The 19243-nt window shown below is 42.7% G+C and overlaps 1 protein-coding gene across 2 annotated transcripts in view; it reads left to right on the forward strand.

Moving 5' to 3' along the window:
* The window catches only part of ABCC1 (ATP binding cassette subfamily C member 1 (ABCC1 blood group)), a 98353-nt gene extending 79517 nt beyond the window's left edge, over positions 1–18836 (forward strand). For both annotated transcript variants that reach the window (XM_066576233.1, XM_066576234.1), the window contains 8 exons: positions 403–602; positions 2244–2370; positions 3214–3315; positions 6072–6218; positions 7438–7596; positions 9433–9599; positions 10054–10248; positions 12584–18836. In XM_066576233.1, the coding sequence (XP_066432330.1) occupies positions 403–602; positions 2244–2370; positions 3214–3315; positions 6072–6218; positions 7438–7596; positions 9433–9599; positions 10054–10248; positions 12584–12692 (1206 nt within the window). In that variant the 3' untranslated portion in view covers positions 12693–18836. The remainder of the gene's footprint in view (positions 1–402; positions 603–2243; positions 2371–3213; positions 3316–6071; positions 6219–7437; positions 7597–9432; positions 9600–10053; positions 10249–12583) is intronic.
* The last annotated feature ends 407 nt before the right edge of the window (positions 18837–19243 follow it).

The following is a 19243-nucleotide window of genomic DNA, read 5'->3' on the forward strand; positions in this document are numbered from 1 at the left end:
GCACTAACAGCCCTGGTATATCAAATGCCCAGGAAGTTCATTTTACTTACTGTGAAAAGTTTCCCCCAGACTTTCACATGAAGCTCTGCACAGAGGAACAGTCGGTGCTCGGCTCCGGCTCTGCGCCCAGTCACATCAGTCTACTGTGAAATCGCTGCTTCCGTAAACTTTAACCATTCTTAATAAATCCATCCCTAATTTCGCAATGCTAGGAACAGTCCGATTCCTCTTTGTATTACTGTCAGTCTGGTTACAAACGCCAGCCCCTTGCATGGCATATACATTCTATAAAAACAGATGTAAGAAACAGTAGTGTCTTCCCTGTAACAAAGCTTCAGATCACTTTTTCTTTTGTTCATCATTCTTTCTAATACTACTTTTCTGTGACTTCTCCCGCTTCAGAGGTTCTATGTAGCAACGTCACGACAACTGAGGAGGTTGGAGTCGGTCAGCCGCTCTCCAGTATATTCCCATTTCAATGAGACACTATTAGGTGCTAGTGTCATCCGGGCATTTGGGGAGCAGAAACAGTTTATCCAGATTAGCGACTTCAGAGTAGATGAGAATCAGAGGGCTTATTACCCCGGCATTGTCTCCAACAGGTATGTGATGCAAGTTGTTCTTCTCATTGTTGGGTTATTCTGAGTTCTGTAGCTAAACAGGTCATCCATGGTAAAAATTAACAACCCAGCTTATAATCGCCTGTCTAATGTTTACAGCCAGTAAACATTATTAGACTGTAGGCACTACACAAGAGGGGAAACATGGATGGTGGTGGCCACAGCGGGGGGAGCCGAAAGTATAAGCTGGTTTGTTGTTTTTCACCATGGGGGACCTATTCTGCAGTGCTGTACATCACTTGATGTCCCCTGCATGTACATGTGGGTTACAGTGACGTGTGGGAGTACTTTTTTACATCATGTACTTTTTAGGAGGTCTTTTATACCTGATTCTTGGTCAGACTCTTGGGGCTCATGTCCACTGGCGGATTTGAATTGCTGAATCCACACGGGAGATCCGCAAGTCAAAGTACTTATAGGGAAGCATTGGTATCCGCAACTGTATTTAAGCATGCGGATTTGAATTGCAGATCTCCTGCTGCGGGAAAAAAACGCAGCATGCTTTGTTTCAGTGCGGATTCCGTGCGGGTGGGCTCCAATAAAAGTCAATGGGTGCGGACAGTCCACAATTCAACTGTGGGTTTGAAGGTTAAAATCAGTTAGAGAGGTAGGAAAAGGCTGGGATGTGAGGTTGCGGCTTTATTTCCATGCAAATGATCCGCAGTGCATCCACATATATCTGCGCGGAAAAACCATTACATCCGCGATCACCCGCAAATGGTTTCTGCAGGGCTCCCGCTGTGGAATCCGATCCGCTTGTGGACATGAGGCCTTAGGATGCTGTTTAGAGATGAGCGAACGTGCTCGTTTAGGACAATTGCTCGATCGAGCATCGCTTTTTTTCGAGTAACTGCCTACTCGGGCGAAAAGATTCGGGGGGCAGCAGGGTGGAGCGGGGGTAGCAGTGGGGAACGGGGGAGCTTTCTCTATCCCACTCGCAACCCCCGCCCCCCCCCCCCCCCTTGAATCTTTTCGCCCGATTAGGCAGTTACTCGAAAAGAGCGATGCTTGATCGAATAATTGTCCTAAACGAGTATATTCGCTCATCTCTAATGCTGTTACTAGAGCACCATTTAATGCTGCAATAATTTCGGGATACACCTGTGTTTGTGTGTTCAGCCCAGCAGTTTTCGGGCAAATGTGAGCGCTAGCGGTCCATGTGATAGCACCCTTAGGCTAGGGTCCCACGGAGTGGACTTTCTGCACGGAAATTTTGACGGCAATTTTTATCCTGGGATAAAGCAGCAAAGTGGACAAGATTTGTAAAAATCTCATCCACACGCTGCAGCCAAGCCGAACTGAATCTGACATGCTGTGTGAAATTCAAAGCCGCGGCATGTCAATTTAATCGCCGTCTCTGCTGTGGCCATCTCTTCTCTCTGTGGGGAGAGACAGCCGCAGTGTAATGCAGGCTGAGAAGCCGCTTCAAAACCCAGGCCTAACAGCGTGAGTTTTTAAGCAGCATTTCTGCCGCCAAAATCTCACGGCATTTCCGTGCGGTCCCGCTGTGGTCATTCCGCGGGATTTCCGCCCCATGTGACCGCAGCCTTAGGCACAACATGTAAATAGCAGAGAAAGGGTAGCAGACTCAGCTGTGTAACATCTATGTTTATCTGTTCCCAGGTGGTTGGCAATAAGACTGGAATTTGTTGGAAACTGTATCGCCCTCTTTGCTTCCCTCTTTGCCGTGATAGCTAGGCATACACTCAGTCCGGGATTGGTTGGGCTCTCCGTGTCCTATGCTTTACAGGTAAGCCCGTTTCTGCAGTTCCTATCAATCCTGTTTTTAGATTTATTTTACAGTTTTAGTTTTGTAGTGAAAAAACAGGCAAATCATTCATGAAAAATGGACCTCTGTAGGTGCTCTAATAAAGCAAACTTGTAAAGAAACTTTCTCTTATGGTCCACGAAAAAAAGGCTTTCCTCTTGTAGGAGGAGAGATTTCATGAACCTCTCCCAGGAAAAAAAATGCAGCTTTCCTAAAAAGCTTCAGTATTCAGGGCAATTTTGTACCATGAAATGGAGATGTAAACAGATGATGATGAACAGACGGCCCTTGTCAGATTTGTATTAGCCTACCAAATGTATGCCTGCAGCACATGCCGTTGTCCTCCTATTGTTGCATTTATCTGAAATCGGCACCCTGTTAAAAACAAAACAAAGATTAATAATAGGAATAATAAAATCTAAGAAATACCATCTTTTAAAAAAAAAAAAAAAAACCTCAGCAAACTGCAAAGGTGCCTTCAATGTGTGAACCCAGCTTGAAGACCTGTCACACTGTAAACTCTGCAGGGCTATGTAGTTTTGCAACTGCGGCTGCCCCATTGACTCGGTTTCCCCTCTATCTTCATAATGTTTGGCGTCTGTTTAAAAAAAAAAAAAAAGACACAATCGCATCACTAAACACAACACTTACTATGCCAGTAGAAGTCTGTGGAATTTTCCTTCTAAATGCATGGCATGTTGATTCCAGAATCTTCCATCTTACTGGAGGAACATTTTATCACATATGATGAACCTGCATTATATTTTATCTAACTTCTACATATGTACCACATAATTTTTTTGTGTGTCTGACATCACTTCCTAGGTGACAACGTACCTGAACTGGCTGGTAAGAATGTCATCAGAACTGGAGACTAATATTGTGGCAGTGGAACGAGTAAAAGAATATGCCGATCTGGAGCAGGAGGTAAAGTGCATCCTTCTAAGTGGCTTTATGATGCCTTATGTTATCTGAAAAGATACGAGACCCTTCCATGTTTGTTCTTGGAGTCCCTATAAGTAGTCCTGGTTATTTTGGTACCTTTTTTTGACAGTATTGTGTTGTAAAATACTCATCGGAAGTTTTATATCGAAGCCTTACTTTATCTTAAAGGGGTTGTCGGAGTTAATGGAGAAAAAAAATACCAGAACATGTTCCCATACCTGAGCACACCTGATGAGCCCAATGAACTGGGAAAAGTAATTTTCCCGGCTCCTGTGATAGCAATTTGTTTTATGCTTTGTATCTGAGGGGCGGGGCTGTTATGCAGATTAGCTGTACATGCTATATATAAGCTCCTCCCCCAGGCTCTACACACAACTCCCATGCTTGTAACCTTAGCACTGAGCTCCACTGACCAACTATTGTGAAGAAAACTCCATCTAGCGTATGTAGGTCTCCCCTGCTCTTTCATCCATCTTCCCCAAAGTAAATGTGCCGCAGCTGTGTGACCCACACCCCCCCCCAAAGGAAATGTGCCCATCAGTGCAAGACCACCCAAAAGGCAATGTGTGCCCCTTCTGTGCCACGCCCGCACCCACAGGAAATGTTCCCTCCTTCTATGCCCCCACAAATTACTGGTGAAAATGCCCACATCAGCTGGCATAGCATGAATGCTCCCTCGTTCTCCTGTCCAGCAGTTGACTGATCTCTTATAGCTGGGGAGTAGGGCTATGTGAGCACAGCTGTGGAGCAGTGACAGGAGTGGCAGCATGATACTAATGCAGTTAACTGAAGGGGCCGAGAGGAGGACTAACTTTCGCTGCTTGCTCTTGGTACCTCATTCTTACAGCCTGTCAGAATCACAGGCTACATTGGCCTGGCAGCCTTAGTCAGCGCTAACACTGCTGAGAAGAGAGCACCGCTACTAAATGACAGGAGCATGCATGAGTGGTCAGAGCGCCAAAGGAGATGTTAGCAGTGATGTCCCGTAAATATGGGCGGGACCACCGTGTTTTAGCCCATATAACAGGTTTACTGGACATCACGTGACATGCAGGGAATACAGAGGGTGCATTTTGGGATGGTGAAAGCCACTCTACAAGTTTATGGGAGATTTAATAAATCTCCAAAAAATATATATATGTATCCCGTAAAACCCCTTAAAGTTGTATGTGAACTTTAACCCCTTAATGACGCGGCCCCTTTTTTCTTTTTCCATTTTCGTTTTTTCCTCCCCCCTTCAAAAAAATTGTGACCCATTTATTTGTCCATCCACGTCGCTGTATGAGGGCTTGTTTTTTGCGGGACGAGTTGTATTTTTCAATGGTGATGTTTAAAGTACCATATAATGTACTGAAAAACTTAAACAACATTCTAAGTGGAGTAAAATGAAAACAAAACGACATTTCGCCATCTTTTAGTGCGTCTTATTTGTACGGCGCACAAACGGCAACAAAAGTGACATAACTTTATTCTATGGGTCGGTACGATTACTACGATACCAAACTTGAATAGGTTTTTTTCTTACTATACTACTTTTTTTTTTTTTTATTTTTTTAAAAGACATTTAATTTTTTTCAATTATTTTCTGCGGTCATTTTGTGCGCGCAATAACTTTTTTGTTTTTCCGTCGACGTAGTTGAGAAAGGGCAATTTTGTTGCGGGATATCTTGTAGTTTCTGATAGTATAAATTTGGAGTACAAACGACTTTTTGATCGCTTTTTATTGCGTTTTTTCTGGGAGACAGGGTAACTAAAAAAAGTGCATTTCTTACGTTATACTGCAATTTAACAGGCAGTCTATCAAGCCACCCCACGGGGATGGCTTGATAGGCAATCTGGTAAGTAGGCCCCCGGCTGCCATGACACCTGCACGGCTCCCCCGATCTCACCGCGGGGGGAGGGCGCGTGCGGGACCCCCGAACATTGTTCAGGGCATTTAAATGGTTAATAGCTGCGAACGGCCGATAGCGGCAATTGCCTGCGGGTGTCAGCTGTACTAAACAGCTGACGCCCGCTCTATATGAAGAGAGATTGCCACGCAACCTCTCTTCATACATACCCCGCCACTCCATGACGTACCGGTACGTCATGGAGCAGGAAGGGGTTAAAAGTATTTGGACTACGGGGAACTCTGCGTTGCAACCTGGAGCTTTAGTAAAGTCTTTGGGCAATATCTATAGTAATTTCCAGGCTGAACCTGCAAGTCCAGCAAATTGTGATCATTAGCACAACTTGCGTAATGGTGCCCTTAGGCTAATTTCCCACAGGTGAGTGCGATATCGGGCCGTGAAACTCTGGACGATATCACTCTCGCCAACATGCAATGACCCCGAGGGAAGTAGCGATACTCCGTCACAGCTTTTAGTTGCGGTGAAAAATTGAGTGGAGTATCCCATTGTTTTCAATGGGAAACCTTGCGTCACACTCGTGGACATATCACACGCAGCGTAATGCTTCGCTGGCCCCACTGAAAACAATGGACCATGTGATGCTAGGGGTTCTGAGGGAATGCCCAAAGATGGGACATGCCACGATTTTCCCCGCCACAATACGGGAAAAACATTGCTTATGTGTAGGATTCCATTCAAAAGCACAGGGTTCACATTTGGGGTCTTGCAACGCATGAATCTCGTGACTTTATCAGCCGTGTGAAAGTTGCCTAACTCTAGGTTACACTTGTGTTCTATTCAGTATATTTCACCTTACATTTTGACCTGACCGCATGTCCTTTATTTTAGGCTCCATGGATTCTGCAGCAGACGACACCAGAGAGCAACTGGCCTCATGAAGGGAAAATTGAGTTCAGAAGTTTCTGCTTGCGTTACAGGGAAGATTTAGACTTGGCCTTAAAAAACATTAATGTTACAGTGCAGGGTGGAGAGAAGGTAAGTGCCTATTAGGGTGCCTGTCAGCGCTGCACTGGCCAGCATGACCATTTGTGACAATATCCTGGTTCTGTCTCCATTTTTACTACTTTGCTGCTTATGGATGTTTGGTGGCCTTAGGAGAAGTAATGGGGAGCCAGGTGGCTTGTGTTTTTTATATACTCATCCACTCCCTGGTTCCTGTGCTGCCACCCACTACAGTGCATACGCCACATGAAAAGCTGACTCTTCTCAGATTCTAGTGCGCGCGCTCTCCCATGAGAGTGTGCATATGGCAATCCGAAAAGAGTCAGATTTTCATCCTTTGTGGATTTCAGAGTGGAAAACCAGGGAGTGGGTGAGGATAAAAAAAAATATATCGCCCAGCTGCCCATTTACGTCCCCTAACATCGTAGCATCGTAACCTAGTCTATGGTGCTGTAGGGAGGCGTGACAGGTTACCTTCTAAGATTGCTGCCTCCTTGATATATAACCCTTTGGCCTAATGCGCACAACCATATTCAAGATCCATGTCGTATGAAGCCTATAGGAGTCTGGTCCGTTCTGATTGTAGAGAAACAAAGTAATCTTGTAGCTATGATACCTTTTCATAGTTAACAAAAAAAAATGATGATATAGCGAGCTGCAAACGTAATTTTTTTTTGTTGGCCATTGAAAGATATCATAGCGACAAGATTTCTCTTACTGAGCGCAGTAACACTTTGTTCTACTGGCCAACAAGGTACCAAACCTTTTTTTAATGTGGATAAATGGTGCTGCTTCTGTGGGATAATAAGGCACCTCCATGATACAGATCTGTAGTGCACACCATGAAAATTACATGACTACAGTCGGTCGTCTGTATTGTGCCTCTCCCTCTAGTACTGCTTAGCTGTGATACTAGAAGGTTGTTTTGTACTTTATTGTCCATTATTGTATTAATACAAAATGTAATATTTCAAACTGCGCTTTGTGCTTGGAAGGTGCTTACTGAGCGGTCGTCCCTGCAGCCCCAGTTTCACAAAAGATGAAGCATTTGTCAGACAAATTCCATTTCCTTGTTATGTTTATACAGTGATGTCAAATAAAGTCCCTATAGGATTGCTGGTAATTTCTCCTAATTTAAGGGGGAAAAAGTTAGATGCAGCAGATGAAAGTGGAAACTTGTACGGATCTGGAAGATGGCTTGTCTTTTATTTCACTTTTAAAAAATATTATTTTATTTCTGCTTTTTTTTCAGATTGGGATTGTTGGCAGGACTGGAGCCGGGAAGTCTTCTCTTACACTTGGACTGTTTCGGATCAATGAGGCTGCCTCTGGAGAGATCATTATAGATGGCTGTAACATAGCAAAGATTGGTCTGCATGATCTCCGATTTAAGATCACCATCATTCCACAGGTACATCTGCCCATTGACTACTGTACTACTCCTAGCACAGATAATTCACCTTGTTCACCAGTGCTAAAACAGCTGCCCGTTTATATCCATGGGCGACGCAGGGACGAAAACTGCCAAAGAGAGAACATGCATCGCTGTTGGAAATGCTGTGCTTCAATGCTTGTGTGAGCAGCCCCATTGAAATGAATGAGTGGTATACAGCCTTTAGTGCTGTGCCGAAAAAGCTGCGCTAAACGGTGTACAAAAACGCCTGTGTGAGGGAGACTTTACTATCTATTGCATGAATAAGTTTGGGTTTTTTTTTATATATATATTTTTTTACTTTCACTATAGAGGGAAGTTGTTTGGAAATCCACTCTGTAAGCATTATGTTCTCAGTGGCCAACATCATATGCATTAACCCCTTCCCGCTGCAGGGCGTAAGTTTACGTCCTGGCAGCCTGGTACTTCCCGCAACAGGACGTAAACTTACGTCCTGGAGATAGCGCGCGATCATATGTGATCCCGCGCTATCCCGCAGCGGGAGCCGGCTGTCAGTTACAGCCGGCGTCCCGCTGCAACAGCGGGGGGACATCGGAGATGCGCCCCCCGCTGTTAACCCCTTCGCTGCCGCGATCTAAGTAGATCGCGGCAGGGAAAGAGTTCACAGAGGGAGCGCGGCTCCCTCTGTGTCTCCGGCCGGAACTCGCGATGTCATCGTGAGAGCCCGGCCCGTCACCATGGCAACAGGACGCCAGACACCGGCGTCCTGTATTGCCTATGCCTATGATCGCTGTATAAGCGATAAGGCATGGCAGAGCAGTAGCTCTGCCATGCCTTATGACAGCGATCATAGGCACAGTGCTGCAAGTCCCTCAGAGGGACACAAACTATGTAAAAAAGAAAAGAAAAATGTAAAAAAAAAATGTAAAAAAAACCCCTTTTTTTTATGCTTTTTTCCAGATTAGCATAAAAAAAGGTAAAAAAAAATTAAACCCCACATATTTGGTATTGTCGCGTCCGTAACGACGTGTACAAGTTGCACATGCTTTTGACTGTGCACGCAAAAAAAACGCTAAAAAACTGAGGCAAAATGCTAATTTTTAGCATTTTGCCTCACTAAAAACGCAATAAAAGTGATCAAAAAAGCCGTATGTACCCCTAAATGGTATCAGTAAAAACTACAGCTCGTCTCGCAAAAAATAAGCCCTCATAGAGCTCCATACATCGAAAAATAAAAAAGTTATAGGACTTTGAATGCAGCAATTTAGAATAGAAAGATTTCCAAAAAAAGGGTTTTTATTGCAGAAAAGTGGGAAAACCTAAAAAAAATGTAAGAATTTTGGTATCGTTGTAACCGTACCGACCCGCAGAAAAAATGGAATGTCTCATTTATGCTGCATGATTAACGCTGTAAAAAAAAAAAATAAAAAAAATCTATGGCAGAATTGATGCGTTTTCTCTCCCTGCTATCATAAAAAAAAAAAAAAAGTTTTACAATATAGTCTATGTACCCAAAAGTAGCACCGATAAAAACTACAGTTCGCCACGCAAAAAACAAGCCCTCACACGGCCGCGTCGACGGAAAAATAAAGTTATGACTTTTGATAAATGGAGAAGAAAATCCGCCAAAAATTGTTGCGTCCTTAAGCCCAAAATAGGCCATGTCATGAAGGGGTTAATATCTTGAATCTAGCACTACTTGAATATCAGAACTTTTCACTGACCTTTCCCTACACTATTGCCGTAGGTCAGCCAAAAGCAAAAAAAATATTATGAACAGTCTAAACACTGGGAAAATCTCCCGCCATATGTGTCAAAAATATAGCCCATTGACTACTGATGTTTTGTATGCAGGATCCAGTCTTGTTTTCGGGATCTCTTAGAATGAATCTTGACCCCTTTGAAAAGTATTCAGATGAAGAAATTTGGATATCCTTGGAGCTTGCACATCTTAAGAATTTTGTTTCGGGTCTTCCTGATAAGCTGAACCATGAGTGTGCGGAGGGTGGGGAAAATCTCAGGTGAGCGACATTATCAATTAAATATCCCTTTTGTGGTATTCTCTATCTTAAACTTGCAGATTGCAGGTTTGTAAGTGACTTGTACTGTGTTTCACTATACACAAATCAGCAGTTGTGCTATTAATGAATGACAGCAGTGACCTGTAATAATCACCTAAAAACTAAATAATTTGCACAACCCCTTTCACCAGTGTGTAAACAGGCTCCCCACATGTAAACATAACAAGCCTATTCTCTCCCGGCTCCCTTCTTTGTCCAGCAGCGCTGCAGCTTTGGGTCTCCCCCACAACATAATGCTTACAGGCTGCAGCAGCCGGTGTACGGTTCCTGTTACTTTTACACATTGGCAGCCTATTTACTTAAAAATTGAATCCATTTAAGGAAACACAGTCCTCTAAGATTGCTCCTGTAGATATAGTCATGGCAGCACTTGATTCTGTATTCTCTCTCATAGCATTGGTCAGCGTCAGCTTGTATGTCTGGCAAGAGCGCTTCTTCGTAAGACAAAAATCCTGGTGCTAGATGAAGCCACTGCAGCTGTGGACCTGGAGACTGATGGACTCATTCAATCTACCATCAGAAAAGAATTTGAAGATTGTACTGTAATAACTATTGCTCATAGACTCAACACAATCATGGACTATACAAGGTATGCATATCTAAATATTGGTACTCTTGAGATTTGTAGCATTGTTGGTGCAGTCTGAAGATTAGAAATTAAAATCCAGTCTATTTGTTTAAAGCACTGTTTCTCAATGGGGGGCAGGAGGTGGGAAGGTGCGTGCCAACTCTGGAACAACTGCTTTCAAAAGATCCATTGAAAGGCGATTTTAAAGGGAGTGTTTTCTTTTAAAAAGCCTATACTTAAAGGAGTATTTCAGTTACCAAGTGTTGTTTTTTTTTTCCAGTTGGATTAGTGGAGGTCTGACCACTGGGACCCCACCGATCCCCAGATCACAGGGGCCAGTTTTACCCCACTTAACCCTCCGATCTGACCTGTTATATCATTTTCCATAGAGAATGGCTCTACACATGCCCGCAGCTACTTTATTGATTTCAATGGGCTGCATCCTAAAAAGCAGAGCATTGCACTAGGCCATTTTTATCACAGCCCATTGAAATGAATGAAGGGGCTGCATGCATTACACAGCCTCTCTCCATGGAAACTGATATTATACAGTTCAGGTCAGCACTGCAGGTTGGAGGGCGAGTGGGTAAAACGTGACTCGCGCTTCCCTTCTTGGGATCGGTGGGAGTCCCAACGGTTGGAACCCCCACCGATCCATCACTTTTCACCCACCCGCTGGGTGGGTAAAAACTGAGGGGGAAAAAAACGCTTTATGACCAGAATATACCTTTAAATACTGTATTAGGGAATTCTGATTGAATAGAAGAGGGTTCCTTCCATGTAAGAGTCTCGCCTATTAGTTACAGCAGGGATTGATTACAAACTAGTGTCTCTTGCTCTGGAGGTCCCACCACTTCAATGCATTATGTTTCTAAGGGCTCATTTACACGTGTGTAAATATGCTCCACATCGTGTGCGTAATTCAGAGTGTATAAAACGAATTGATTTCTCACACTTGCGTGTTTTTCATGCGATTTTCGTTTTGGGTGAGAAAAAATATGCAGCATATCCTATTTTGGGGTGTGTTAGGGAAATCATCAGAGGGATTTCATAGTGTTTCATTGGTACCAACTTAAGAGAAGCCGTGTACACCGATCACTGACACAGTCTGTATCATCCGACAATGAAAGCTCTTCTGGCTTTATTACAAAGCAGACAATGTATATAACAGTTCTCTTACCTGTGATCTGAAATACATGCCCCCTGTAAGCATAAGAACTCATGATTGGCTCTAGGAGCTAATGGTTTAACATATGTTAACACCTCAAGGCGTGTCACTGCAAACACGTAATTCCCAGGAATAAAAACTGGATCCTGGTATACACCGTTCTATTTTCTATATGTATGGAGAGTTAGACATCTTTAGGTCTCTTTAGACATTCCTAAGCCATGACAGGAGATGGAGAAAGGATGAGCCTACATCTACATACCAGTGTACAACACGAACTTAACCATTTACCTCTCTGATCTTAATGGGAACTGTGCAATGCTTAATTTTCCTTCATGTGGGACTACAGGGGAATTGACAGTTCCTGTTGAGTTCCCCCCACAATCGAACGCCAATCTATGAGGTCCCCAGTGTTGAGGCACCCTGTGATCTGCTTATCAGGGGATCATTCTAATAAAGGATGGTCCAAGGCAGACAATCTTTTTAGTGCAAGATTTGAAAATTGGATCTTGATCTTAAATGATCACTAATTTTTTCAACAAAGTTGTGCTCATGCGATGGCCACTGTGATAACTAGTAAATGGGGAATTCACTTGATTTACCTAAAATGTTTTTGTGCTGAAAAATCATTCTGAAGTGCCGATCACTTTACAGCAGCTCCCTTATATAAGCAGCAAGCAGAGAGACAGATGCAGAAAAACACACAGATGTTGCTGCAGCTTTTAGTAAGTGTTGTATATTACCTCAGTGCTGGATTCACAGCTGTGCTGCTGGCATAATGTCCTGCATACTGTTGCTTCTTTGTATATGATACTGTGATGGGGACATCAGGATCTTGTCTATGTTGTGTGCTCTGTTTATAGAGACGATATAGCAGCTTGTCTCCACCCGGCAGCTCTGGGAAAACTGAGAATTACAGAAACGACCTGCAGAGGGGAAAACTGGTGATATATATAGGATACAATCAAATAATGGACAGATTAGTTTTATTCCTCATGTACACACACTTTATTCCGAAAATTCACTTGAAAAGTTAGGCACGCTTTGTTTTACTTAATTCTCCCCTTAAAATGGTCATTATGAAAAGTGCAACATTTACAGTTTTTTACTTCTGCAACCGTGTTACAAAAGCGTGATGTGCTGCGGTTACTTCTTAATGACCATGTATCTCTCTTTTTTTGTTTTCAGGGTGATGGTCCTTGACAAAGGCCAAATTGTGGAGTTTGATTCTCCAAGCAATCTTCTTCAGAAAAAAGGGGTTTTCTACAACATGGCCAAAGACTCTGGATTGGTTTGATTGTGGATGGAAGTCCGCTACTGCATTGATATCTTGAAGATGCTCTTCTGACAAGACTGTTTTTTGATTAGGTTACAGTGTACTCGACTGTTGCAGAACTACAGTTTCCACCAGTTATTTGCAAAGAAGATTGTAGACACAGAATGCATTTTCTTTTCTAAATTATATATATATATATTTTTTTTTTCTACTGGACTTTTTATAGCGCCTTCATATAGTCATGGCCATCTTCACTTCGCTTACATCATCCTACTCTAATATTAGATGTATGTTTTCTGCTAGTAGTCATGGCATGCAGAAGTTGAAATTAAGTACTTAACCTCTCTCAGTTCTATTGGTTACTACCTTATATTGTTAAAAGGGTTGCACAACTTTAAACTATTGATGGCCTACCTTCAGGATACGGTATCACATAATGGACCAGTGGGCGTTCACCACCCGGAGCCACCGCTGATCAGCTGTTTGCCATGCCAATGTACACATGCAGGAAGCATCCAGCTCCTTTTCTACTACAGTAACCACGCTTTGTAATACAAAGTTCCCATTGAAACAAATGGTAACTTTGCTGTGATATCAAGTCACTGCAGTGGAAACGGAGCTGTGTCCCCCCTGGAGAAATCTGCTTCGCGCATGAGTACATTGACCTAGCTAGAAGCTGATTAGTATGTGTCCCGGGATGCTGACTCCTGCCAGCCTTCTATTTTATGGCATATCCTGTGGATAGGCCATCAATGGTTTAAAGCTGGCACAACCCCTTTAAGTTTTAACCCCAAAGCCAAATGTCTGTTTGAACCCATCAACCGTTTTAATGGTTGAAGGCAGATTACGTGATTTTTGTTGGCCAAGTCTTATTTGTAGTCAGCCTGACTCTGGTTTATCCATGTTGTATTTTTCCATTAGGTGAGGGTACATCACTAGGAGCTTCTATCTACAAGTGGCTTCCAAATTATTTTGATTAGAAAATACAAAACCCTTAAGTTCAGATGAGAAAACATGAGGGAAAAATCTAAAAGATGGCAGTATACTGTAGTCATGCTATTATAGTAGCACTGCGCCTAAACTGTATGTAGATTATGGCCACCTTTTGAACACTTTTTTTTTTTCTATTGTTCTTCATGTGCCTCAGAAGTTAAAGATTTGCAGTTAGTTTTTCTTAAAAATTTCCTCCGTTTTGGTTTCTGCAGATTGCATGTAATATGGTAGAAGCAGCTCGATTCCTTCCGTACAGACCGCTCTGACTGTTCAGTCTGCAGCCCCAGTCTCGCCTCTTCTCAAAGTTAATCTAAGTGCAAATCCTAAACTTAGGTTTATTTTGTTTTTGTAATTTCTTTTCCGATTTTGTAAAAGTACATGCGATGCAAAGAAGCATTCAAAGGTGTCCATAGTCTCTAACAGCTAAGTTTTGACCGTCTCTATGCAAAATGTCACCTTTGAAGAAGTATAATCTACTGTATTGTATTTTTGTAAATACTCTGCATTACCCCTCTTGTACTAATCCTGTGTTATAAGCCGAGCCCACTCTCTGTTCTGTTGGTTACTACTGGAAACGGTTAACAAATTAGTGTCGACTTTAGATCTTTTTACATCGGGTATATTGCAGTGCCTTTGTATAAGTTGGGCACTTCTTAGAATGCAAATTTCTAATTGCAAGCCAGCGGGGATAATTTAGAGATTTCAGCTGTGGAGATGTTAAATTGTGCTAGCAGCTGTGGACATGGCAAGTAATGCAGTGTATTTAGCCATAGTAAAATAGACTTCGTCAACTGTAATAATGGTGTTCAAAGGTGAGCAAAATGCGTTGAAAGCAACACAGTGGGCCTAGACAAAGAAAGATGGCTGCACCAGACTCTGACTACCTGATGTACACTGCGCTAGTATGCATCATTAGTCTTAGACACCACACTGCTCAGATTACCCAGTGCTGCCCACATGGGCAGTGCCAGCCAGTTAGATTGTCAGCATGCAGTGTCTTAGACTACCAATGCATATGCCAGGCCTTAATTGTAGATAAGAAATGCTTCTAAAAAAGGGCAACTAAAGTTTGATATGTTAAAGTGGTTTTTAAGTTCTATATAATTAGAGATCTATCCTCAGGATCGGTCATCAAGATCTGATCGGGAAGGGGGACACCTGCGATCAGCTGTATCAGTGTGTGGAGACCGAAGCAAACTGCTCCAAATGTTGTGTAATGGGAGCTGTGTTTGTATATTGTGCTGCGGCCCGACATAATAAATTAGTGGTCTGCTTCGGTATCTATATACTGAAACGGCGGCCTGGTGAATAGCTGATCAGCAGGCGGTCCCAGTTACTGATGACCCATCTTGAAGGCAGGTCATCAGTAAGAGTTGGCAAACCCCTTTAATGCCTATGGGAGAATTCTGCATACGTGGTAGAAACAAGCTGCTTGAGTTTGTTTCTAGTCTGCAATCCTTTGGTAACCATGTAAGGTTTTCTTTGAAAATCCTGCACTGCCTTTCACACAAAGTCTCAGGAAAGGAAATTTGAATGACTAATTTGCATTCTACTTAGTTTTTATGTTTATTTCATTATCACACTGCTATAAAATCCATATGTTTTTAGTTCAGGAGCAAGTATAAAAAAATATTTTTGTTGCTGGTGACAGCCAAGGTTTTTTTCAGTTATTTAAAAAAAAAAAAAAAAAAAAGACCAATATTTTGTGCTTGGGTTCTTCAAGCAGTTAGAAATGATTTCTGAAAACATTATATTGGCAGCTTTTGCTATATTATGTTGTACCGTTTGTACACGGACACAGTGGTTGTAGTCATGTTTGCCAAGATTCAAACTAGCATGTCCTCAGAAATCTGTAAGATTCCATTGTACAAGCTCAGATCTCTGTGCCGGCCATGGGCTGGAGGCCATAAAATGACTGCTGCCACTGTGGATATGCAGCACTTACTATTAGTCCAGCCTGATGAGGCTTCTCTTTAAGTACAGGAACCTTCTTGCCTCCATGTTTTTGCTTTTTCTTTGTCTCCCTTGTTGAGAAAAAATGTTACTCTATGTTGTATGTATCCTTTTTAAGTTATGTTCATCGTTGTAATGTAAAGCATTGGAGGGCACTGGTCTCCAGCACCCCCATATTTTAAGTTATTCTTGTCAATCTAATCTAATACACTAGTAGTTTTGTGCCATGCTGATTTTTCAGATTTCTCCCAATGTATCTGGGTAAAGACTGACAAACTGATGCAGTAAGTGTGTGCAGCGTTGGGCACTCCCGGAAGCGTCCTGTCGGACTAGAAAGTTGTGGATTATTTTTCCCTCTAAAGCTGACATTTGGAGGTTCTTCCCCTTCTTGCTACCAAGTAGCATTGCACTTTTATACCGCATTATAACTATAGATTTATATTTTCAGAAGTACAGTATTTCAAGACACCAGCATACTCTGTACTATATAGAGCACTTTTTGCTTCATTAGTCAGGAGAGATTACCGCTTGATTAATGACTATTAAAAGGGACTTTGTTGCAACACACATGCAGCAGCACCTTATGGTGTATTTGTTAACTATACACGGTGGAGGCAGCCGTTTTGTCAGCTAAACCAATCTTTGTGAACCTTAAAGGGATAAGTGATTGGTGCAGGGTCTAACTGCTGGGATTCCCACTGATCTGGACAACAGGGGTACTGAGGGTCCGTGAATGAATGGAGCCGTGGTTACCTTGTGCACTACGCCTCCATTAATTTCTATGGGATTGCTGGAGATGGCACCAGGGATTGGTGGGGTCTCAGTGGTCAGATAGAACCACTATAAAAGACCATAGGGGTTTCACATCAGTCGACTTTTATAATTGGTCAAACTACTAAGTGAAGGTCCTAGTTTTTATTTTACATGACTGCTCTGACATCAGTGGGAGTTTCCAGAAACCTACAGTATACCAATGTGTAAATGGCTAGAGCTAAGTGCAAGCAGACCACATGCTTGCTGAAGATCACCACCAGGGTCTATAGTTCTCCAGATTAGTAGGATTGACAGCTGCCAGACTCCCCTGATTTGACTGCAAGAAGACTTCTGATTTGTCATGGTGTAAAATGTAATTTTGGGAGTTCCCTTTCCAACTAGATCTGCCAGATGTTTCCTCTGAGCATGTAATGCTTTAAGTAAATTAGTAAGTCTTAACTCCTCATCAATGGCTACTTTATATCTATCAGGATTGGTGTAGTTTCCCAAAATGACCTCCCTTTTACTGTGTGGGCCACAGTTACGCCAGAGGTCCCACAAGTGTATGTAATGTGGCAGGCTGGGTCACCCTGTAGAACTGGTATAGGGGCTTTTTTTTTCGTGGCAAGGGGCAGCTTAATCAGGGCATAAAAAAGAAATGGTAAACTACGTAATCAAAAGGGAGAGTAAATGCAATAACCCATGTGTATATAGTGGCGGAGCCCAACTGTGCTGACCATTAGTGCTGTAACATGACTGTTAACGTGTGATCTAGTTATAGTCACTTATGACATGTACAGTCTTGGAGATGGACATTGTCGATTCATCAGTGGGAATTCATTGCTTGGGAAGTAAATGCCATTTAAAGTACAATATTTCCAGATCTGAACTATTGATGACCTATTCTCATAAGTTATCAATAGTTTAATCAGTGGGGCAGCTACGTTGGTGTACGGAGCAGATGTGTTCCCAGAAACGCAGAGCTCCGTGTACACTGCAGTGGCCTGAGATGGTATTATAGGTAGTTTCTATTCACTTGAATGGGAATTGAGCCTTTAATACCATCCTGAGCAGCTGCAGTGTGTATGGAGTTATGCATTTCCGCGAACTATGGAACGGACACTGGCTGTTTGCAAAGGGAGGGGACGGGGTGGCGCTAAACTCCTCCCCATCCCACCACATTGGTGGCTGCAGACAACGGGCGAGTAGGAGGCGGGAGCTTAGCTATGGAACAAACACCACACATCTGCTGCTAAACTCCCTCCCTTCTCCGGCAGCTGTCATTGGCTCCCATAGGAGTCTATGGCAGTGGCCGTATGCCGACCTGGAAAGATAGTCCTGGAAATATCTTCCCTGCCCGACGCTGTATTGGCCAGGCGCTATTACGCTGTGTGATCGAATGTATTGGAATCATCAGATGGTAGTGTATATCGGCCGACCGTGAAAACGCTGGCCGATATCCACTCGTGCAAATATGCCCTATAGCTGAGATCACACATACAACTTTTGCTCATGATTAAAAAAGTTCATTTTTTTTGCCCAGAAGTAGAACCATTCTTGCCCATGGACGTCGGCTGATTATTGCAGCTTAGCCCCATTCAAGTAAATGGGAATGAGCTGCAATGTTTTCAAAATCTTGGCCAACCCTTTCTAATATAATGAATTAGCTGACTCGTCGAGCTTTTAGTCATTGGTTGATTAGACCTTAGCTGCTTAAAATTGCCTTTTGCCAGAGCAAACTCCTGCACTATAACCTGTTATGGATTTTTCATACACTTGCGGTAAGCTCGTTGCTTGGAAAATGTTGCTTTAAAAAAATGCTTTAATAATAAAAAAACAAACTATACGGTGCTATCTAATTATGCATCAACAGGCTGTTAATTGAATGTTCGTTGTGTCTGCTCATTAACACAGACTCGGCATACTCCTGACAACGCTCCACATGTAGCAGTAGAAGGCAACTTCATGTCTTCCAACTGTTGCAGACCCACAACTCTCGGCACTTCCTGACAACCTCTTTACAGTCTTCTAAAGGCTGTCAGGAAATGCTTCCAGTAGTAGCGGGCTTAGTATATATTATATCATAGCTGCCATGCATCAGATCCATATACGCACTCTTGCTCAATAGATGACACTGGCAGAATGTTTATACCAGGCCAGTGGTTTTTCAGCTGTGGCATTACTTTTTAAGTTTTTGACATGAAGATGGCATATATTACCTCGGTTAGAGACAAATCTATTCTTAGGTTACAACTATTTATTTTTTGGTAAATTATAATCTTTCACTTTACAGAATGCTATTCTTTTGCAAATGTTTTTGTAACATTTACAATTTCTAAAGAGCTGAATACTGAGGTGTTGTTCTGCTTGTCTTTATATGTGTATTCTTGAGAGAACAATGTGTGTTTTGTTGTAAGAACATGCTGTGAATTGGCTTGGAGACAAATACATGTACTTTTTGATATAGATCTGTGTACCGTTATTTTTACTTTTTCACTTAATCAGCTTGTCATTCCATTCAGTCCCAATTACCTCCCATACTAGGAATATAGTTAAGATCCTCTACTTGTCATTATAATATGAAGATGTTGGGGGCTGGTAGAAGAATGGCCATCTATGTAATATACTGTAAGGCCTCCCTCACACAGGGCGTTTTGTACAGCGCTAAACGCTGTACAAGGCTGCCGTTCACTTTAATGGGGCTGCTCACACAGGGCTGAAAACGCAGCGCCTTCCAATGCTGCGCTTTGACAGCGATGCATGTTCTATTTTTGGGCGTTTTCAGCCATGCGTCGCCCATTGAAATGAATGGGCAGCGGTTTCAGCACTGCTGAAAACGCGACAACACTTGGTGACGCGTTTTTGGCAGCGTT

This window comes from Eleutherodactylus coqui, chromosome 8, assembly GCF_035609145.1.
Source record: "Eleutherodactylus coqui strain aEleCoq1 chromosome 8, aEleCoq1.hap1, whole genome shotgun sequence".
NCBI lineage: Eukaryota > Metazoa > Chordata > Amphibia > Anura > Eleutherodactylidae > Eleutherodactylus > Eleutherodactylus coqui.